General features: G+C 41.3%; 1 protein-coding gene across 1 annotated transcript in view; it reads right to left on the bottom strand.

Moving 5' to 3' along the window:
• The window catches only part of PLCB1 (phospholipase C beta 1), a gene marked incomplete at its 5' end in the record, with an annotated part of 405,623 nt that overhangs the window by 122,738 nt on the left and 259,119 nt on the right, over positions 1–23,766 (bottom strand). Inside the window, 2 exons of the mRNA XM_082305814.1 lie at positions 19,724–19,890; positions 21,308–21,408. Coding sequence (XP_082161940.1) covers positions 19,724–19,890; positions 21,308–21,408 — 268 coding nt within the window. The remainder of the gene's footprint in view (positions 1–19,723; positions 19,891–21,307; positions 21,409–23,766) is intronic.

Genomic DNA, 23,766 nt, shown 5'->3' with positions numbered 1-23,766 from the left:
AAGGTCGCCAGGATATAGACATGGTCTGTGGTGTACATTCACGCCACGCAAGCAACATCATACAGGAAAAAAAGGGTGAGATCTGAATGGGATAGCTGCTACATAGGGAACCAGCAAAGCCATGTCACGTTATAGTGATTTGCAACTTCTGATGTTTAAGATAGCTCATCCAGAGCCATCTTCAGTACCTCCGTGTTGTTTTGAACGCGCTCCTTTCAGCCAGACTAGGAGGTTCAAAGTTGCTTTGTCATTCCTGCTCCAGGATAAAATCAAACATAGTAGTTTTTATACACACAACTCCTCAAAAAAACTGTGGCATCATAATCTCACAGTGTTCAGAAAGAAAGGCTTCCGTTTTGTTATACAGATACTCGGGTCAATTCATGCAGACAGAGTATTCAAGCATCTCAGAGTGATCTCTGTGTTTAATCCTCAGAGTATACATGAAAAACAGGGTCCTTGCAGTCCTGGTTTTTCAGATGGAGACCTGAAGCTGAGGATAAATTAACTGACTGGACAATACCCCATGGAAAACCTGTGGGTTAAGCTGGGAGTTGAACAGCACAATCTCTTGAAGCCTGTTTGGGTGCCTTACTCACTTGAACACCTTTGGGATGAAAGGAAGCAAGGCCCAGGCCTGCATTTCCTCCCTTCTCTCTATTTTGTGGTTCGTTCTGCTGCTTTGCTCCCTTCCACACTGAAGTAAGACAAGGTCTGCAGAGTGGTCCTTCTGCATATTGCCGCTGGTATTAACACAAATCACAGCAAGTATTATTCACACGTATAATTACATAGTTTCTGAGTTACACAGTTTTCTGAGCTTATGGCTGTAGAATGCTATTTTCCCCATCATAATTAAGCAGTCAGCATTTCAGAAAGTGAAGCAATTTGCAAGTTCAATTACAGCTGATATTGCACCAGTGAGAGTTTGACTGTGGAACGGAGATGGCAGATGTCAAAGGGACTTTGTATCCTGGATATTAGAGAGTAGATTGTTTGTGATTAACGTCAATGATATTCTGAGGCCAACTGCAGTGAGGACAATCCTCGGTGGACAGTCATCCAAAATGAAATGGCCTCAATTTATTGGTAAGATTTGTTCTCTGTTTTCTTAAGCATATTACAAATTTACCGCAGACATTGCCAAGAAAAAATAATTTGTGATCAGTTCTTTCCATTACAGCTGTCACCTTTTATCTTCAGATATATATATTTGAAAGATATAATGATATGATTAGATATAAAAAGTTAGAGGGGAAAGAAACACACCAGGCAAAAACACGGGGACAAGACAGATTAATTTTTTTTTTTTTTTTTTGCTCGCACATAATTGCATTAAAATCACCTGAACCCTAGGTCTTTGATGAAACTTTCAAAATAACCAGTGTGCTTTACATACTTAAAATTGTGGAGTTAACTGGCTTGTCTTTTTTGCTCACCATTGCCCTGTTAAATTCGATCTGATGTCGCTTATTAGGACAGAGGCAGACCCAAAGCTCATGTTTGTTGAAATGCTACAATCAACTTCAATAACGTTTGGTTCAAGACCTTACTAAATAATCTTAAGTGCAATGCAAAGAAAGACCAGACTCCAGATGACTGTCTTTTAGCTATGCTGGCAAAGCCAGATCAAGAAGAGCAAACACAGGCGTAACCATAACAGAAGCTATGTCAACAGCTACAGTACTCACTGAAGATGCTTTCCTCTGTGGGGTCTGGAGTTTACCAGCACGAGAAATTTATTTTTTTCCCCTTAAATATCTCTTCTCTAATTTATCTGATTAATTAGAATTTCCCTACGGGGTCCCACAGTAGTGCTTTATTAAGACACTTGAACAGCACAGACATAAAAATGCCTCCTTTTTCCTGGGGTGTCTGGCCTTTTCAAACATCCAACGCTTAACTCTTTCCCACAGTGCCCCTGGAAGGCCTTCTGCTACACAGGGCAATGCCCGCCCCGGGCCTGCAGCTCCTCCTCCTCTCCCCTCAGGGCGGGCAGGGCTGTTCCCCACACTTTTCCCCCTCGCTCCTCGCACTTTCCCCCCTCGCTCCTCACACTTTCGCTCCTCGCTGCCGGCGGCATTTTGCCCTTTCTTAAACCCGCTTGCCCCGAGGGGCCGCCAGCGTGGGCGAGGGGCTGGGCCCTGCCCGGTGGCGGGGCCGCTGGAGCTGGCCAGAACCGGCTGGAACCGGCGCGGGGCAGCCCGGGGCCTCTCCTCACAGAAGCCTCACCGCTGCCACCGACAGCCAATTCAACACGAAAAGCGAAAATTAAGGATATTCTAATCAATTGTTCCGTTTTCAACTTCATGCAAATCCGCTTCTGCTCACAGGACGAGTGCTGTCTCAGCACATCTCGCCAAGAAGCGACCGCATAATGTGCCACAGCTGGATGACTTGCAAAGTTTGTCAAAACCACCCAGCTCCGACACAGAACGGAAGATGCTCAGATGCTGTGTTTGATGATTAACGTGGGTATTTATTTTCTTCTCCGGACTGACTAGACTGAAGAAATTTGTGACGAATGTCAGCTGCAAGATATTTGATTGTCAAATCACACATCAGTGACTGGCTAAAGTTTTGTGCAAGCCAAATAAGTGACAGATCGATTTTAATGCTTCCGTTGTGCAACGGAACAGGTCTGTAAAATAAAAGAGCAAGTACTGAGGAGAAACGCGAAAGCATCTTATGTATTCTTAATTACAGACATTCCCAATACCTCAAAATTACAAATGTGTAGCTGAACACTTGTCTATAGATTATATATTATATAAAATTTTATGTAATTCTAAAAACGTCTCTGAATTAAAAACTTACAAGACCTAGAGGCACTGGAAAGCCTGGAAATGCCTTTACATGCCTCTCTCCAAATTTATACATCTACGTACCTTCCAAAATGCGTTCTTCAAATGGGAAGGAAGCTTCTGAAAGAAAGGGACCTTGACTCTTCCACATCTTTTGAACATTTTACCCATTACCTTCTAGGTATGAAACGCATGGCAAAGTACCCTCGCGGACTGCCCGCTTGCCCATGCAAACTGTTATTCACACTATGAAGTTCCCCTGCCCTTGTTTCACAAGACAAATCTAGTCCAAACTCAGACAGACCTATTCCAATCAGGTTCTGGCTTTATCCCTGCGCTACTTCTCTGCGCTGTGGATTTAAGCTCCGTTTGCACTTCAGGTGCACGTGCCAACAGTCCTTTTGCGGCGTGCCCACAATCCCCTTCACTTTTAATTTGGAAGCTGAACTTCATCTGCCAGTTGCTTGGCGGGGAGTTTGTCAGCGACTGTCCCACCTGCTGCCTCCAAACCTCATCCTTTATTGCAGAAAGGAAGAGGAAGCCCATATAGGGGACTCCAAAAATGTCCCCTGCGCTCAGCGTTTCACCTGCAGCAAAGCGTGAAGCAGCCCATAAGCAAGAGGTTCCACAGGACACCTCGAACGGCTGCTCCATACAACCTGCTTGGTGGTGAAATTCATGCAGAGATCAAAGAACCACCACCAGATTGACAGTCAAGTGAAGTCAACCAAATTTGGTTATTTTTTTTCACATTTGGTAGGAAGGAGAAATGATTTCCTACTAGAAGAGTAGTATATTTAATAGGGATGCTGACAGATGCTATTGAATTTCCCAGGCTGTGATCACCTTCATTACGTGAAACATGTGAAGTGTCTGTGCGGCAGCTTGATCTTTTTCTGCGTCCCTGGCTCCACCTGATTGCTCCAAAATGGTTACAAGGGAGGATAAGAAAGGAAAAAAAAAAAAAAAAAAAAAAAAAAAAAGAAGTGGCAAGCTCTGAGTATTTCACAATATTTCCTTATTAGCTACAGCTACAGGATCCCATACCTTTCAAGATCTATTACATTGCATCAAAGATGTAAATGTTCCTGGATGGCAGTTTAGAGAAAAGCACATAAAAATGTAACTGGTACTTTGCCCATAAGAAACAGGGCTCCTTTGTGGTCAACATTTGCCAGCTCTAACAGACAACACAAGTCACTTCCATCATCCCAAATTCTTTTTCTCGGAAGCTGTCTTCAGGCAGGTGGCATACTGCTGGCAAAGGACCTATTGAAAATTCACAAAATCTATAGGGGTAATGAAGCAAATCCTCTCTTCTATGGTTCTTAGATATTGTCAACATTCATCAATCAAAACGTTTTCTTCTGCAGTTTATGAGATCTGGAATATCCCCATTCCTTGGAGATGGCATTCACAAATTTGCCATGAAACAGGAATTCCAGCCATTCGGTTGAACTGGTTGATAGGCTAGACTGTACTTTGTGAATATACTTCTCAGGGCCTCCTCTATTTGAAAACTTACAGTGTTATCACAAGACTCTTCTTTTTCCTTTGACTAGATCTAGAGAACCTAGCATATTTTTCTCATCAGGGCCTGTAGCAGTCCTTGTGCATTATTCAGTTTCCTCTGCAAGTGCAGACATAGATAATATCCTCATGTAAAGCTCTCCTCGTGCAGTTTCGAGGGCTGGCAAAAGCCTGGGCTGCTTTTGACACAACAATCCTTCTCCCGATGCTTAATGAGACATAGGTAACTTGACAAGCTCCTGCCTTCCCAGCCCCTCTAGCGTGCCAGCATGACCGGCATATTGTTCTGGATGTGGAAATGCTCGTGGGTCCCTGGGAGCTTGCCAGCTCATCAACTTGAGGATGTAAACAAACCCCTGCTCATTCGACACCTGCAGCACCGTGCCAAGCACAAGATAAGAAACATGCGGGTTCAAAGTAGGGCTGAGCTTCTACAAGAAGCTTCGCAATGGAAGGCTGCTTCTGTAGCCATGAGGACTGGCCATCTACTATTTTAATAAGAGCTGAAGTTCAGTAATCTGAGACAAGGTACCAAATGCAGATGTGTTTGGCTCAGCTGACTCTCCTGCTGACACAGTCTCCCTGTATCATTACAAACCACAGTTTTGCTTCCGGCACAGTGCACGCTTGGGTCTTGTATTTCAAACAGAGGCTTAAGGTTAGCCACAAAACTAAGAAAGTAAATCCAGGGCATGATATGCTTGTGCATTATTCCAAGGGTCAGTCTGTCCCCAGTGTTTCTGGTCTCATCTTGTTGCTGCTGCAGGGTGTGCTCTTGATCTAGTCCTTACTCTGACTGCCCCAGTAGAAGGTCCCACAAGGGCAGGTGTAACGCAGTGGTGAAATGAACCCAGGTTGTCCTTAGGCAGAGGAGAGCAGGTGAAATACATTGCCCACAGAGATTAGGGAATTACATATTTGTACGGAGACATACATCCAAATATTGATGTAATATTGATGTGATTTAGTTTTAGGTAGTCCTGTGAGGAGCAGGGAGTTGGACCTAATGACCCTTATGGGTCACTTCCAACTTGAGATATTCTATGATTCTGTTCACCAGTTCAGTGCCCTCTGCAGCGGCCCAGGATAAAGGTCAAAACCCCAGCAACGTCTGGAGGAAATATAAAAGCACAGCTAATCCTGCAAACTTCTCAACCCAACTGCTTGATCTAAACTTCGTCCCTCTTATTTAAAGAGGTGAGCTGTATGCGCAGCTACTTGATTGCTGCTTGATTTTCCCCTGCCCTCCAGCATGCTCGGGTCTGCCTAACCTGCTGCCAGGAGCCTTCCAGTCCTTTGGGCAAAGTCTTGGGACAGCAGGACACAAAACAAGAGAGGCACAACTGACAGCAGAAAAGACCACTTATCTGCACGCTTTTCTTTGCACTTCAATCTTGCAACTTTAACATCAGCCTTTGCTTGTCCCTTAAAATTTGTGGACGTTTTGTAAGACAATTAAAATGTGCATTTGCTTGTAACCAGTCAACAGCTTTGGCTGCATGGATCTCTAAACATTTCTTTCCATATATTTGCAAACTTAATAGAGCCTTCCGTTTGTTTACGCCCATGCTGTTATCCACTCAGTTACAATGTAACTGAAAGGCACAACTGTGCCAAGAGATGTTATTAAAGTAAAAAAGAAAACAAACAAACAAAAAGGGAAAAGAGACAATTAATTGGCACCTCCTATCTCCCAGACAGCAACACAGAATTACATTAGTATTTTGTCCGACAGCGAAATCAGGTCTATTCCAATGCAATCTGTGACATTAATCACATTCACTGTAATCCCATACAACCGAGCCGTCCTCTCACCGCCAAGTAAAGCAGATATCTTATAATCCTGTGAGAGATCTGCTCAATATGCCCCATTGGGAATTCTGTTTCACAAACCAGCACTGCAATTTACAGCTCATTAGGTATCAAAATTTTCATGCACGGTGTAGAGTAGGATGCATATACCCCCGGTGCGTCTCTTGACACTGGGCACACATTAGCTACTCTACGCTTTCTAGCTTTGTGAGCCAGCAGAGAAGTTCACGAGGACGAACTTACAGAAAATTCACACTATGTGGGACACGATGTGCCAGAGCCACTCTGATGACACTTGCAGCACTTGCATCCAAGTGATTTTGGAAGTGATGCTGAAACCCGCTCAGCTTTCCAGACACGTGTGCTATTACTATATTGCTATGGTGCAACTGCAATTTCTCTCTGTATTCAGTTCTGTAAACTAGGGCAGGACAGGACTGCATCCTCCAAGCAACATCCTCTTAATAGCAAGGTCATCACAAGGAGAGAATATGGTACAAGGTCAGGCCAGACTGAAACTGCCGGAACCCTACAATTGCGTTACTGGACTTTACCCCAGGAATGTAAGTGCTGCTCTATTTTAGAAAAAACACTGGGGACAGAAAAGACTTTCAGGCCTCAGGTCAGGATCTGCAGATGCTTCAAAATATCTACGTACCAACCACCATTTACACACCACAAGCAGAAACCGTCAGTAACTCCTCCATTTTAGCAATTTTCTCAATGACCAGCAAGGGGAAAAATTCATACTAGTCAGTTTTATCAAATTAATAAGTAAATAGAGTAAGGGCAATACATCTGAATCGCTGTATCTGAATATTAGGGAAGCATTTAATAGAGTTTCTAAATTCAAATTTTTCCTTACTGGAAGAACTAATCTGCAGAAAGGACAGATAGAAATAAACTAGACGAGAAGATCACTGTTTCTTTGAATTTGAAAGCTGAATTGCACAAAAGCAGTCTGGAGGCTGCCACAGTGATCAGCAGTAGGTCTGGTTTCATATAGTCTTTAATAAGCTGAAAAAGCAAAATCAACAACACAGGGTTTAAAGAACAGACAGTTCTCTGGGAGCTGTTATCAAAACAAGATGGTAAAGATGTAATGAACCAGGTAAATGGGATGGAAATCAAATGAGAACACACAAATAATAATTCAAGCTAGGTAGCTAATCATTCAAGCAAAGAAAAATCCAAAATACAGGGCTGAATTGGGAAGAAGATGCCTAGAAATCCATCATCCCGAAAAGCAGATGAGATGCATAGAACAGCAATACTTCTGTACGTAGCTGCATCAAAAAAGTTGGTTGGAAAAAAATGTAATTGATTGGCAGGACATTTTACTATCAAGTCATTGATGAAAGAGGTAAACATGCACAGCATCAAATATACCAACATACGTATCCATAACTCAACCTAACCACACAGGCAATCCTACAGATTCGATGGACATAAGTTAAGCTTAACTACTGCCAACACCAAGGATCTTAATGGGACCCCTGACACTGCACCCAGGCTCATGATCCAATTTTTGACTACTTAGTATCAGAAACGTGTCTGTATACAGAAGATTATTTAAAGAAGTTTTATGAATAATGACATACATCACAACATATGCCGAAACAAGAAAGATCAAACATGTAAAGCTGACATGGCAATAAAATAATGGCCAACAAGTGTTTTAAGTGTAAACGATAAGGATGAGGAAGAACCGTTACAGTGGCCAAAGGCAGAACCAAGCAATGAGATCAGAGTAAGCAACGGAAAACTTGGGGTGAGTGTCTGAAAAAGCCTGACAGTGCTACAACTAACTGCGCTAGGAAGCAGTCTTGTAGCGGAGTTATCAGTTTTCTCATTGCTTAAATCCTTTAAAATCAAACTAGGAGAATATCCTGTTGCTTTTAAATCTCATTTCAGATTTCTAAACTTAAAGAAAAACATAATGGATACAATTCTACCCTCAGTTATACTTGCCCAACTATTTTCTGCAATTAGACAGCTACCTGGCCACAAACCAAAACCAGCTTTGGCAACACGTTCTTGAAAAAGAAACAGAAAACTTAGTAAGAAAGGAATAGAGCAAGATTCATTGCCCTACCCTTGAATGTGCATCTTGTAATCGGACACAGGGAAATCTGAATGTAAACAAACTGAGAATGGTAACTCCAGTACGATATCCAGAAGAAATGCTTACTGAAAGACAAGCAGCCAGAGAGGGAAAACATGGGAAGGTAAACATGTTGTGCTTAAGTAGCGTACCTAAAAGAGCTTGCTCAGTATCAGTTAATCCATGCGGAAATATCACATGCCCAAGGACACTGAGAAGCAGAATATTTTGCAGAATAAGGATTATCAACCAAGGAAAGCACAATTCAGTATGTTTGAATCAGAAATGCTTGTCATTCTAATGAAGCTATCATATCCATTTTATCATCTGTACAAGTCCACAGAGAAAACTACTTTTTTTTTTTTTTTGCAAGAAAATGTTTGCAAATGGAAAACCACTTTTCTGAATGGGTTTCAGAAGAGGTACTGCAGCTCAAGACACTTAGTTCACTTTAGGGAGAAAATATTTCCTATAAGCTTCTAGGCAAGCTATGCCAAATAGCAAACTCATATTTTTATGATAAAGAGCGTTTTCAATCAGAATGAAACCTTTGGGAGCATTCCAAGGACACTGCCATCTCAAAAGGGAAAGGAAGATGCAGTGTCACCTGAGAAGAAACAGAAGTTTCCAAACCTCACTTGTGTCTGTTGGCTTGAGCCATTCACTTGAATGAGATCTTGAAGTCACTGTGCAATGTTGAGCATGCTATTTATTTTATTAGAAGTCACAGGTTTTTTCAGCCCTTTTCAAACACCCAAGAAAGAAGGGCTCTAACCCACAGGGGCTACAGCCTACGAAATGTATGTATTTTTTCTCTAGTAGTGCTAGAAAACAGTAAAACACACACATAGGCAGGGAAGATATCAGACACTCAACATCTTCTCTTACTCAAAATTTAAATGTTGGAAACACATTTATTTTAATGGATATTGATTGTCTAAATCTCCACAGCAGCTTTATAAACCTCTGCTGTAACAAAGCACAGCCACACTTCTGAGATTCTGGTAAGCAGAGGTGTTGCGTTAAGGAGCACAATTATTGGAACCTGTTATATTGTAAAACAGTGTTTTATTAATTCCAAGTAGTGTGTGTATATATATAGCATAGGCCTATGATAGCTAACAAACGCACAAGTATCCAGCATCTTGAATCAAGCACCTCTGTGTTACAGTTCACATTTAACCAGATCCCCAGATGCAGTATCAAGCAGTTTATTACCGGTTATCATCCTCCCTTTTCAGCCACAGATAGATCTTTCTTTAAACCAAAATAGTTTCTAAAACATTAGTGGACATATATCTACATACCTGAAGAGTTAGTAATTTTTAAGGAGCGGGGGAAAATCCCACTCTGGTGTTCATAAGCAAGTGATCTCTCCTAAGCCTCAAGACTAAAGCAGGGTGATCAGCATCATCTCCAAGCTGGACTGTGAAGAAATGCTACATCTAAAGTCAGCTAGAAAACCACATGGGACTGCAGCTTATTCCTTGGCAGGCATTTACTTTTCTGCTTTTTTCTTCCTTGTTCCCTGTCCAAATTCAATTTTGCTTAAAAGTGCTGGCCTGAACTGTGCAGTCTTTACATCAGCAAGCCTCAGCTACTGTCTTCCAGGTTTTCGTCCAAGAGTGGGGCCTTGGCTATTGCAAACCCCAATGAATCTACATCTTGATGATTTCAGATGACATTGCAAGACAACACAGAGCAACACAGCAACGTAAAAGACGTTCTTGCAGTGTCAAGGAACTGCCCTCAGGACCTGCTTTCCCACTCTAACTACTGTCCACATGCAAACATACCTGCTGCTCTGGACTTCAGCTGAGGTCTGGAACAGGATCCAGGAGAAGGAGGTGGTGGTAAGGGCCCTAGCACCTGGGCAGGTCTCATTCATTACATCAGGACAAATTAAGCAAAGGCAAACACAGTGAGCTATACCTTAGTCTCCCAGCAGACATCTTAAGCTTGGTGTTTCTGAACACTTTGAGGCCAAATTGCAACCATCTACAAAAATGACTGTGGACAGAAAGGCTGTGGGGTCACAGGGTTTTACAGACACAAGCCCATTCTCCAGCTGCTCTTGACTTTTCAGCACAGATGTAATAAAGAAATCGTTTCTGACAGGATACCCCTTACAGGACACGAGAAGACAGATAGTTTAGATCCAATTAAATCTGTAAAAACACTACAATATCACCTTCATACTAGCTCCTAGCTAGCAGTGGAATGAGCACTTTACGAGATGGCAGATTTCTAAGACAGGCAGACAACTACAGAAGTGGAAAGATTTTAAATCAGACAGATAAAAATACCATTAATCCCAACAATACTACAGCTATTTCTGACAGACTTGAAAGAGGGCCACTACTGGAATATGTCACTGTCTTCCCAAACCTCTGAAAAACAGGCTCTGTAGAATGCCTCCGAGTGATCCTGGGAGATGTAATAATGTTAAATATTGGCTTACTTCCAATTGCTAAGTTGCATTAAAAGACATCTAAAAATACATACTTTTTTTCTCCTAAGCGATACTTCTCTACATAAGCCATTAATGCACTTGCCAAAAAGGCTGTTCTGCAGTATAATGGGAAGAGATAAGAGTAGAGCGTGAGCATGCTACAGGTGGGAAAAAAAACTAGGAAAAGCCTTCAACGCGGCTAATATTTTTGCTTCCAGAAACTCTTCCAGTTGAAGAAGAGATTAATATTAAAGAGAAGTGGAAAAGAATAAAGGCATGTCTCTGCAAAGACAGTTCAAATAAACTAAAACGAAAGGACTTCAGTCCCTTTAACGGGACTTGCTTGTCTGTTCTTTAAACTTGGTTCTGAAGCTGCAGGCACTGCATTTGACAACCCCTTTCATAAACAAATGCAGCTCTATCTTAATAACCATTGCTTTTTTTGCCCTCTTTATTACCTCTGGTAGGCTGCGCCAGAACCATATTGTTAGGAAACTTCTCTTAATTTCCAGCCTAAATTTATTCAAGGCCACTTGATAGCTCTGTGTTCTTCTGCCAACATTGTCCTTTAGCTTACCACTTCTTTCTGCCTCCCCAGTGTTTAAACCTGATGTATTTATAGGCAACAGTCATATTCCAGCTAAAGGATATTGTTAGAGTAGATTACATCTGACATTATAAGGGAAACTTCCTCATATGGTCCTTGTATTATAGTAGTGCACATAGTCCAACTATGTTAACAGTCCTGTTATGACAGATACCATACATGCCGAAAGACGCGCAGATCATTGCTAGCTCCTCAAGGCAGAGACTGACTGTCTATTTAGTCAAGTTGACCAAAGGATGAGGCAAAAAAACAACCGGCACATGAAAGGGGATGGCCAAATGTCAACGAGCTCATTTGTGGCAGAGCCAGGAAAACTGCGCTCTTCTGCCACCAGTTCTAGATGTCACCCACTGGATCACAGCAGCCTTCACTCCCTTTGTCCTCACGGGCCCTTTGCAGCTGCAAAGCACTGCATTTGTAGCTGTCACAATGAAGAGGCAAACCCCACAATGTTTATTCAAAGTTTGCCTACATTTGTTTCCTTCAGCACTTGAGTCCATGCTGCTTTATGTTTTCAGAAGTAAACTTTATCTGACATTCATCTTCAAATAATAAATCCGGCTGCTAAAATTGAATACCTCCCTGCATTCCATGAAAGAGGCAGTGAAACTGCAACAAGCACGAAGAAGCTGTTTTACTTTTAGAGTAAGTTTTCTATTTATGGGCTCTGATAGTCTGAGGCGGAGTCAAACACAATACAGGCAGGCAGCAGCAGAAAAATGTTTCTCCATAACCCTTGAAATGCAGGATTGATGTAAGACTCTCTTTACTTACCTCTGAGCAAAAGCGCCAGCTGAAGGGAATGATGCAGCCCCTACATATACTCCAAAACCTCTACTCATGTTGGCTTTGTGGTCCTGTCAACCCAGGTTCTTTCACCCATTTTCAATGTTAGGATGTAGGGTTTAAGTCTGCCTGCAGGGTTTGAGTCCGGGGTCCATCAGGTGGTCTGTCAGGTTTCCAGGACGTGGGACAAGAGTCACTGGTATGGCCAGCTTCCATATTAGTTAGCGCAGGTCTGGTCTGACCGCTGAACCTAGTTATCACGATTAGTTTATGCTCTGCAGATACACAGTCCACAACAGGTCCGTCCATGTTACATTCCGCACAGTTTCACTGATACCAGTGGAGCTACTCCTGGTACCAGATACCAGTCCCAAAATGCATTTCTGCAAAGCTCATGCTTCTTTCAAAGTATCCGTATTATACACAGAAGATTAGGAAACTTGCCCTCCCTGGAACCCTAAACATATTTTTGGTATTTTCATTAATTCTAGTGCCAACAGCAAAAACTAACTCTATGCATAAGCACATGGGTCTCAGGTCCAAGCCAGTTCCTATACTTCTAAAATGCAACCAAAGATTAAAAGGTAAAAACTTTTGCTTTTTTACTAAGCCAGATACTACTGTGTCTTTGCTCACTGTTGCAAACCCCATCATTACTAGTCCCCATCACTGTTTCATTTTGTTATCAACTTGTTACAGTTAAGTTATAAAGGTGACGCACTTTACCTGTAAAGCAGATGCAAATAATCCTCATAATTGAGGACTGACCATTCTAAAAGATTTTTACAACATTTAGTCTTTTTCTTGAGATGCAGTCTTCCAAACTACTGCAAGATCTGAAATGGATTTTACAGCTTAACTAGTAACTAAAAACCAGGCAACTAAAAGGAAAATACAATGCATTATAGAAACATATTTTGCAAATTCATTTTGACAAGTATAGTTTCCATTAACTTATTTATGGTGATACATTATTCATACTAACCTTTATTGCATATATATATTTAAAAATAATAATAAAAAAAGGCTTTCTGGCAAGCTACCTGACTTAGCACTTGTTGCTGACAGCATGGGATAGGCTGTGACTTTTGTGTGGCTTATAAATTCTAAAGAGTAATAAATTGTGACTGAGATCTATTGTTCTGTCATCATTTGAGAATGAGAAACCACGCTGAGAGCTCTTCTCTTGTACAACTGGAATGCTGGAAAGCACTGGAAATCCCAAAGGTAATAGGTTTTTTGGTAAGAATTCTTAATTTCCAATGTTACAGTTAGGAGGCTGAATGATTTCAACCATTTGTAATACTACCTTCCATGTCACTGCACAGTTTATACATCAGAATTTATGCTTTAAATATTATGAAGTATGTCTTGAAAGTGCAGGCATGGTTACACAGTACTTGTTTTTGCCATTAAAAATCTGTTGCCTAGGAAATGACCCCCTTCTGCAATCAAAAGACTCCATTGTGTAATTATTCTTAGGCAGTTACTAAAAGGTGAATTTAGTGTGGTGGGATGAAAATGTTTAAAATGTATTGATGTTTAAGAGAGGAAAAACACATCTGTGCTGAAGTGAATACTGCCTCGTGTTAAGGCTGCCATGAGAAAAACACATGTAGTAAATGTTGTATAAAATTAAATATATCTTAATCTAATGTTAATTGCTTAATTTATTTTATTACCTAAGAAAAACCCAGCACAACAACTTCCAATAAATGTGCACTAGCAAAACAGAATTAATACGGGAATTCAAAGAGAGTCATGGAACCAGCTCCCCTACAGTCCTTCTAAATACATGTCCAGCTAAAACTGTCAGACAGTATTCCCAGATAGGTACAGTTGATAAAATCTGGAGAAGGAAATGCTGTGAAATATAAGAGGAAAACTCTTTTCTTCTGTGCAGATCTCAAGGTTTGGCCCTTTAAAATTAAATAGGCAGAGATATTATTTAAGCAAATGCATACTTAAGAGAAAAAAATTAACATCTTTATGCCATTACTTATCTCAAAGATGCCTTCTAGTAAGTACAATCGGGTGCACAGATCTATTGGCCAGGAAGATCTCCAAAGCACTTCCAGGCTCTATTTTTAAAGCTTATACTACAGTCAAGACAATCTCTCAATAAAAACCACTCTAAAAATAATGGCTAATAATAACCTAAGCCTTGTCCTGCTCCCACCACCGAGGATGGTGGGAAGCGTGTATTTTATTGCTACAGCATGGTTCCAGCTTTTTCATGTCTCCTTTCCCCAGCAGGCCTTGGTTTCGTATTCTTCATTGCCAGTCTGGTACATGGGTACAGCTCTTATTGCACACTTAGAGTCTTTAAGAGACACGGGATGCCGCCAGAGCCAAGCCAGTTACTCAGTGGTTTCCCAAACACTTACTGGTTTCAGAGGGAAAGGTTTAAACTGAGACAATGGGATTTGAGCTGTCAAAGCTCCAGGGTCCTTTTGAACTTCGAAACTTTTAGAAATTAATTGCATCGTTAAGTCAGGAAGAACCATTTTTGCAGAAGCACATTTTTGCAGAATTTGCACCAAATTTAAATGGTAAATTAGAAATTAATTGCATCATTAAGTCAGGAAGAACCAATTTTGCAGAAGCACATTTTTGCAGAATTTGCACCAAATTTAAATGGTAAATTTCACAGAATTCTAAGACCTAGGACTGTTGCTCCCGGGAGCCTGGACACTGCCTGCAGAGACACCTGAAACTCAGCATTGATGTCCCATTTCCCATCCATAACGTGACAAGATTCCGAACAACTTGCTTTTATACAAATCTTCTTAGAAATAAAAGCAAATAAGGAAATTCCCAATCAACCACTTGGCAACTGATTTAGTAACACACATCCCATTATCAGCCTGGTAAGTTGAAAGGGAATGTATTTTAGTAGTTATGTCGGCCACCCAATGCAAATGCTTTACAGCCTGAAAATACCAAACTACAAGATGCTACTTAACCAGCCCTAACAGCATGGTTTTGCTGACAGTGAGAGACTGCTCAGCAGTATCAGGAACTTCCTTCTGCTTCCACCTGATAAGGAAACATGCTACACATAGCACATTAATCTCCTTCCCTGTACGACACAAAGCATTAATCACAACAGCTTGCTTCAACCACAATAAAATACTACTCCACATGCTTAACCTATGTGGATGTCAAGCCCATGTATCTGCTGATGTTGCAAAAGCTCAATCGCAGCCCAGCAATACAATAGCTAAAATACTTTAGCGACGAGCAGGAACATGGGCAGCCTTTTTACTCAAAACTGTGCCACCTAAGGCCCTTATCCAGTAAGCACATTGGTATTTGATTTTACCAGGTACCTGAAGAGCCACATTGAAAAAGTTTAAAATATTACGTACAGTTCTTGCTTACTGTGTTCAAAATATTGTAATTTAGCTGCAACAGGTAGAGAAAAAGGGCTATAATGGCTATCAGAGGCATGGAGAATTATGAGATGTCAAAAGCATTTGACTAGTGCTGTGAAAGTTGAGAGACAGTGCAACCATTCTTTAGAAATTCATTCAATTAGCTATAAGAGAAGAATAATTGAGTTAAAAGTGAATATTGTTGTACAGTGGATGTGCAGAGATCATGAATACAGTTAGATGTGAAATTAGAAGAAGATATAATCATCAGACGAGTGAAGGTCTAGAACTGTCCACACAAGGTAGTGGGAGCAAGGAGTCAGGCTGCTGTGCAGAGGCACATAGTTTCCGTTTTATGAATTTGGATTCAAATTTTCAAGGAAAAATCCCCAATTCTATTCAAAAGAACTTTTCGATACATAAAATTTTATTTGCTAAGAAATTTCACCTCGACAATGTTGGGAAATAGGTAATCATGGGAATTGAACTTCAAGAGAGAATTAATACGATGTTCAAGGAAACGGAGCATAAGAGATTTTTATATAACGATCCTCTCTTCCCACACCACCCATAAAGTCAAGCATATGCTTAAGTGATTTACTACATCAAGGCCAGGATGTTCTGCATGTTGCAAACGCGAAACCTTACTCCCACAGCATAAATGCTTTTACTCCTTGTGAATTGCAAGTATTCAGTTTAAGTTTGCATCTTGACGTGTGCTACTGCGCACAGGAAAAAAAAAGAAAAATGAGATGTATTTTGTCTAACTTTGTGAAAGACGATTAGAAATGTAGGCCTTGTGGCCTTATAGAATGCTTGAAAAATATGGACATTTACCACTAACTTTGTCTCAGGCTTTCATAAAAGTCATTTTCTCTGGCTGTTTAAACAAGGACTATGCAGACTTCAAAGTTTGAATCAAACAGAAGAGCTTGGCTTATTTCATGAGGATGCTGAACGTGAATCTCTTTATTTCTGTGGGACACCTGACCATCAGATAGATTCTTCAATATAGAAATACTACAGAAACAAACATGAAAGCGGACAGACCTTCACCATTTATGTGTATGTTTGTCCCTAACCTCTCTGCAATCTGACGTTATCATAATGAAACAAGATAATGAACAGAGCTGATCAGAAAAGCAGCTTATGGAAACAAAACAATATAAACAAAACAATATATAAAACACACACTGAGCAGCTGCAAATGTTCGAACTCTAGAACAACCTGAGAAAAGTGATCTAACTAGCATGAAGGCTGGCAATTTATATCACCTGATTCTTGCAAACAAGCCGTTAAAGTCTCTACCACCACAAAGTACTTCAAATCACTCATTACCCACAAGCAGCAGTTAATCACAACTTTTAAATTTCTTTGTGGTATTTTCTTCTGTTCTGGACCCGTATCTGTAATTTACTTCAAAGGAGTAACTTCTCATTGCCAAGAAAGAACAAATACATATACCACATTGTCAGATCTTCTGGCTTGCTTCTTGAACCAAAACTCTACAAAACTGCTCCAAAAGTCCAATTATTTAATTGCATTGCTCTGGTACAACAGCGATGAAGTCATCCTTAGGCCACCTGTAACTCCATTTCCCATCGTGCCATTTATCATGTAATTCTCTCACATCATTCCTTCTGCCTCATGTGCCTTGTTACACTACTCTCTTCCGTTTCTTGGTGTACCCCATTAATCCTTTGGAGTTGTTTAGCTGGGACCTCTTCCAGCTCACTTTGAAACGCAGGAGCGTAAAGAAACATTTGGACAACAACCCTAAGCCCATCTCTCTTCATGGAGCTGTTGCGTCCCGTTTTCTTTGAGAACTATGTTAGATGAAGGCTTCTGCTACCTTCTTACCTATTTTAGCTGGTCTGGGTGCCCTAAAGTTTCTACCTGCTCTTACTATTTTAGCTGGCAGCACTGGAGCCATTCCAAACAGCCTACTTCCATCCCTACCTCTCCACTGACTTTGCCCCCGGCAGATAAGGGGACATAAGAAATGCCACCACAAGAAGTTTAGCAGAATATCTGAGCAGCAGAGGTGGGAAGTTAAGGCCAACAAGTTCATGGGTGTGTAACAGCGGACCACATCTAACTGTTGTTTGAAGATCCACAGGTCTACTGCAAATAACATCCCTGCTCCCAAGTGAGTATAGTTTCAGTGGCAGGGAAAGTGTCCCTGAAGTGTGTCACTTCAGTCTGCCATCCCTGCCATTCAGCCTATGAACAGTCCTTTCCAGCAGCAGAAAGCCTGAGTGACAATCCCTTTTACAAAACACCACATTAGAAGGTTAAGTCATTATTTTGAATATGCACTGTTATATTTTGGTGACATTTTACCAACACACAGCATTTGTTTGCAATTATTCGAGGAGTGTAGGATTGAGCGCACACCTACACTTCATTTAATATACAGTGAGTTGCATTCCCAACTCGGAGCAGATGTACAGAAAATATTGTGTCCCCGTGTCATTCCTGATTAGCCAATTCCTGTAATTTTAACACAGTAAGTTCGGGATTTGCCCTGGAGCACGGTTAGCAGCATGTGCCAGTTGCTGCAGCTCAGCTGCCAGACAGGGTGCTATGTAAGAGGTGGTGTCTGCAGCACAGAGGTGGCCCGCAGGTTGTGCCAGCTCTGTCCGAGTTTGCTGGACCTCAGTGCGCAAGTTTGAAGAGAAAAAACAAAACAACACACACACAAAAGAAATTAACTCTCTGTGACCTGCCTTTCCCTTCTTAAAGTCAGCATTTTCTGTGAGAACTGATTCTGTAAGAGCGATATAAATCATACCCAGGAAGAGAGGGACCTATAGAAGAGCAAGTGCTTGCAGCAAATGTGTGCACCAATGTAAATTAGGGTAAGCTGGAGGTGTCCCACAAATCCTACTTGGAGGGTGCCAGCAAACACCATCACAGCACCCTTCTTTCTGAGGTTTGTTTCATGCTTCCCCCTTATTGCTAGTCAGAAGGCGATTTCATTTTGACTTTGGTGTTCTGCTAGCACACTAGCACACCTCCTTCTAATAAATCCTTTATTTGGTTTATATGAAGTGCCAATATTTGGATAATAAGAATGATCTTTTAGGTACCAGACTTTCCTGTAGCTGATGTGAAATAAGGTAAGCCCAGAGCAATATTCTAATATTTGCACGGATGAGAGAGGAGGTCACAACATGTTTTCATCTACTTATGCTAGTATTCTCACTGACGTCAAAAGATAGTTTGCATAAGCGTGACAAAGCAGCAGGATTTAACCCTCCATCAAAAGCTCTGAAAACACTAAATTTGATCAGACCAGCAAAATAAGAAGGCTTATGAGAAAAATGCCAAGTGTTTTGCCTTGGGACAACACTGATTGTGGCACCGAGAGCCACCGAGAGTTTCCTTCAGGAAGGCATCTGGGTCAGAAGGCTTCCAGGGAGAGGGGCAGGAGTGCTTTCAGTTAACCTCTAGACTTTTGGGGAAGATGTCTTTTTGTTGCCTCTGGATCCAAAATCTCTGGACCAAAACAGTTTTTTCATATCAGATCTGTTTTCCAGGATATTCCCATGCCCCTAAAATTACTAAGGTATAAACACATTAAAAGCTGGGGTGATCATTAGGATATGTGGATTGGAATAAAACAGGATGCAGACACAAATTCAATGCTATTTTAAGACTTGTGGTGGTAGCAAAAACGTGCAGAGATTTGAGCAGGAGTTCTTTCACTGGTTTTGGCGAAATGCCCAGTTAAGCCCTGACAACACTCGAGATTTCCAAAAGGGAATTTTCTGTGATTACAGCACGGAACACACTCAGCTACTCTCACATCTTACTTTGTGTACCACTTTATCAGAAGGCAGAGGGCTGGACTTATTACTATTATTAAATGATAGAATTATCATCTTCTTAGTTTCAATGCCACCAATTGTTTCTTTAAATTTTACATTTCAGATGCTGGTAAATAGTCATTGTGATAGTAAGGCTTCTGCTGAAGTTTGCATACCACAGCAACTGTTCTAAACTCTCAGTTACACATATTGACAACTAAACACTGAAACCAGCCCCATCCTTCCTAAATTGATCCCAAACAAATACATTTAAAAACAAACCACACGATGTCTCGCAGGCTTGTACGATCCAAAAGCAGAGAGCTGGAAATGCAATTTGATTCTGAACCAAATTTTGCTTTAGCATGCACTGTAGGATAATTGAGTCACTGTTTCAAATCAGAAACAGAGTACAGCGAGAATATAAAAGCCACTGACCTTTCTTTGCTAGATTACTGTTGGGTTCATACTTCTCAATCAGTTGTTGAACTTGTTCTTGTTTTAACGGTGGATAAAGGATTTCATTTAATCGTGGATCACGTTGCTTAAAATTTATAAATTCCATCATCTGATCAACAGTAAGGTATGGTTTGCTCTTGGCACCACTAGAGAAAAATTAAAGCAACAGCAAAGCCATTAAAATAAATTTCCTTGAAATCTTGATCAACATTCTGCAACTTCCCAGGGAAACGGAAACAAGATTCAGACTACCGTACAACAAAAACATTGTCCCACTGTGTTGCTGGACTAATTTACTTTGCCAGCATGTAACGACAAACATTCTTCATCAAACATCTAGGAGTAAGATTTTTAAAAGCATTCAGCATCATTGACATCCATGGGAAGAGTTAGAGCAATGCTAAAAGCTTTTCATTCCTCTGAATTCCTGGAACTGAGCGATTTTAAAAAGTAAAAGAGAAAACGACGTGGAATTCAATCCTGAGCTTGCCACAAACACTCTGCTGGCATTCCTGGCCCAACTATTCGGTTTTACTGCTAAATAACAGCAGCCCTGACTTCATTATTCCAGTATTTGCTTGTTTTTTGGGTTTGTTTGTTGGGTTTTTTTTATAAACCTGCTAAAAAATGCTAGGCACTCTGCAAAGCAAGCAAAAAAGATGCCTATTTAGAGAGTTAGTAAAAAAAGCAGAGTTTGGGTACAATTTGTACCCAGAATGGAGACCCGGGAAGCCTCCGAGCCAGGTGACGTGCTTGGGGTTGTCTACAGCACTCAAGGCTGGCCTACTTCTCCTCTGCGAGAGCGCAATGGGCAGTCTACTCCCGGGTTCAACAGGAGCAAACTAGGCCAAGGCTGTGTTCCTTCGAAACCTCAACCTTAGAGAAAATAAACACAAAAGGAGTATGCGAGCACACCCATGTTGCAACCATACGTTTGCTAATTGTTTTGGTGGTCTTGGGATGTATTTTGGAAATTACTTGCTTTCATATTGCCTCACGTTCTGACTGCATTGATCAGGCTCTGCTGAAACTGGGAAGTACAATGACTTGCTGCGAGGCGTAGAAGCAACAGAAGTTATATAGCTTGTAACCGAATGTATGAAATCAGTTGTAGTTGGCTGCTAATTTAATTTCACGGTGTGAATTCATGATGCACAAATCCTAAAAGTTACTGCATTTTTTGCAAGTTCTAATTAAGCTTTTGGGGGTGATTACCCGTATTCTCATGCCTATTGCATGCTGTTACTGCTTATTACTCTTCTTCCTTTGCTTTCATAGAAGCCTAAACTATCCCAATCCATACAGAAAAACAAGACCTGGCAGTTCTGCCCCCCTAGGAACAAACTACTTTAAAACCCCGGCCATTAGAACTGGAGGCAAAAGCCTAGGAGAGAAGGAACCCTTGATCTGAGGTTAAAAAACAGCCCTGCTTGACATTGAAATCTGTTCTTGGCAATTGCTGCATGGTGCTGTAGCCTAAATAACCTACTTTACCATCCCTACCCCAGAAAATCAGTGAAGGGGAAAAAAAAAGAAAAAAAACAAATGAGCGTCTTTTCTTACAACTCTGAAAAGATGTGGTCGATCTCAGGCCGAGGGCAGAGGTTGTTTAAGAACACCCTGTACACGTCTGGCGTGAAGTCGTCTTGAGGGATCGAATCATTCTGCAAAACGGGAAAGAAAATAGTGAAAGAACCATACAGCACTTTTATACGCTCTTTGTAAACAGATCACTCACTACTGCATTTCTTTTGATTTGCGTCCTGCAACCTAGAGGAGCCTGGATGGTGCAGAATAATAAATTCCCCTCAATAACAGAGCAGCTTAAAGAGCACATCTTAAAAAAAATTATATAAATACATTCATCATCTTAGTTTCCACAAGGTAAAGTTATCTCTTTCTCTGAGCACCTGTGAAGAAGAAAGGAAGGACATCTCTCCATCTAACCCGATTATCTATAGCATCAATAGGTATATCAATCCCGATGAAGCCTCTGAGCTTGACCCCAGCGGGACAGCTGACCAGTGGTGCTGAGCCCCTGTGCTTCAGCGAGCAAAATGGCAGCGTTACAGAGGACGAGCACGTTACTCATCTCTCCAAAGCTTTCAAAGAACTGGGGAACAAACTGGGTCACTGAGTCATTATTAATACTCGTGTTCTCTGACAGCAGCCGAAATGGTTCCTTTTCCTTCCTGAAGATACACGTTCAAGATACCGCAGTTCTGGGCAAGACTCATGCAGTGTAGCTTTTCCATACATCTTTGTCCTAAACGCTCAGCGTAATGCATTTGGCAATCAGATTTCTTTTGCAGAAATTGATAAAATTGCTCTCCTATAGAAGAGATACCAGCATTTTTTTCTTACGTTTTCTAAAATTTACAACAATTTACATTTAATTCTGCTTCTAGATGACACTTTCATTATTCCCATTGTACCTGCTGGCTTTTCTCTGAAAAATAGAATTACTGTTTTTAACCGGACTGGGTAAGGAAAACAGTCCTTTGCATGAAGCTCAAGAGCCCTCCTCCCACTTGCATTCACTGCCTTCAAGCTCCCAAAAGCTTTTGCAGAAGACAGCAAGGACAGCTTCTTTAGTGGAGCTGGGAAGAAATGAGAACCCTGAGGAAGGTGCAAAGCTTTTTTCAGCACAGAACGGTAACGGTGTGTTCACTGGCTTCTGCCTTTGCATCCATGCATGGAGAAAGGAAAACGGCACAGAAGCTTGTATTTTGTGGAGAGGAAACCTTATAAAGGAACAAGAAAAAAGGAAAACACACAAAAAAGTGAAATGCAAATACTGAAAATCTAATTTTTGAGTTTCCTCCATGCAAGCTAACTTTATCAAAAGCTATGACACGTAGTCTCCAGGAGCACCATGGGCCCACATGACGTCTCTCCACAGCTCCAAAATAATACCCGAATCTGATGAACTGGAGGAGGAAAATTGTAACTTGGACACAAAGCCGTTTGCTTTTAAACATCGTTGAACCTGGTCGTCTCAGAAGCAAGCTGCTGATAGAGGAAATCATTGCTTTTATTTATTCTGCCTGTTTAATGCTGTTGCCAAGGGAACCGGAAACGTTGATTCAAGCCTTTGTTAGATGGAAGGAAACTTTTCAATATTTTTCCTGCCTTAGGTTAAAATAAATAAGTAAGTGAATGCCACAGGCATCACTTTATCTCTCCTTTCATCTATGAAACCTGCAGGGGCCCGAGAGGGTTTTGTACCGTGATCATCGCTCAGCGTTTCTGTCCGCAAGCGCAGACTGAGCTGGAGCCAGTTCATGCTCAGTCCAAGCTGGGCTGGTTCCCTGCTCCACCTGGGTACCATCTCCAGGCTCCAATGGCCTAAGGTCACCAGCCATTAGACCCTTGTGCCTTCCTTTTTTCGGCAGACCGTGCGAGCGGCTGCAGGGTGAACTGGTTCAAAACTTACCCGGCCAAAACAACCCTGTACACTTTACCGTGGGATCAGCTCGCTGAGCCAGGTAACTCGCCAACGGCACAACTGCTAAATCCAGTGCAATGGCGGATGGAGAAGTTTGTAACCTGAAGATACTTGCATTTTCCTGAAGGCCAGGATTCATAAAGCTTGTGAATTTTCTTGTTATAGCTGACGCCCCGCTCTCCTCTGTTCCCTGTACCTATAATCCCTATTCAGCAGGCTCCTGCTCCTCAGCCAGCACTTCTCCTAAGGGCATTTTAGATGTTGATTCTGTAATTACCACAAAATTACAGTCTCCCATTGACCTAATATATTTTTCCTTTACAAGGGATTTGAAGGTACTCAACACTGAACAAAATGTGCGTCTTTTCCAATAACCCAAGATCCAGGTTTTTATTTGCTACTTGGTTCCAATTAAGAAAATATACCTGTTCCCCAAATCGGATCTACAAACACCTATCTACAAAGAGGATAACAAACACAAGTCTTCAGGCACAAGTACGGAACCTTTTAATAATTATTCCCTACCGGTAACGTAATCGGTGGGCTACAAAACACAGAGATCTAGATGGGAGAT

This window comes from Platalea leucorodia (genome assembly GCF_965183815.1).
Source record: "Platalea leucorodia genome assembly, chromosome: 3".
NCBI classification, from domain to species: Eukaryota; Metazoa; Chordata; class Aves; order Pelecaniformes; family Threskiornithidae; genus Platalea; species Platalea leucorodia.
This window is presented reverse-complemented; position numbering and strand designations above follow the sequence as displayed.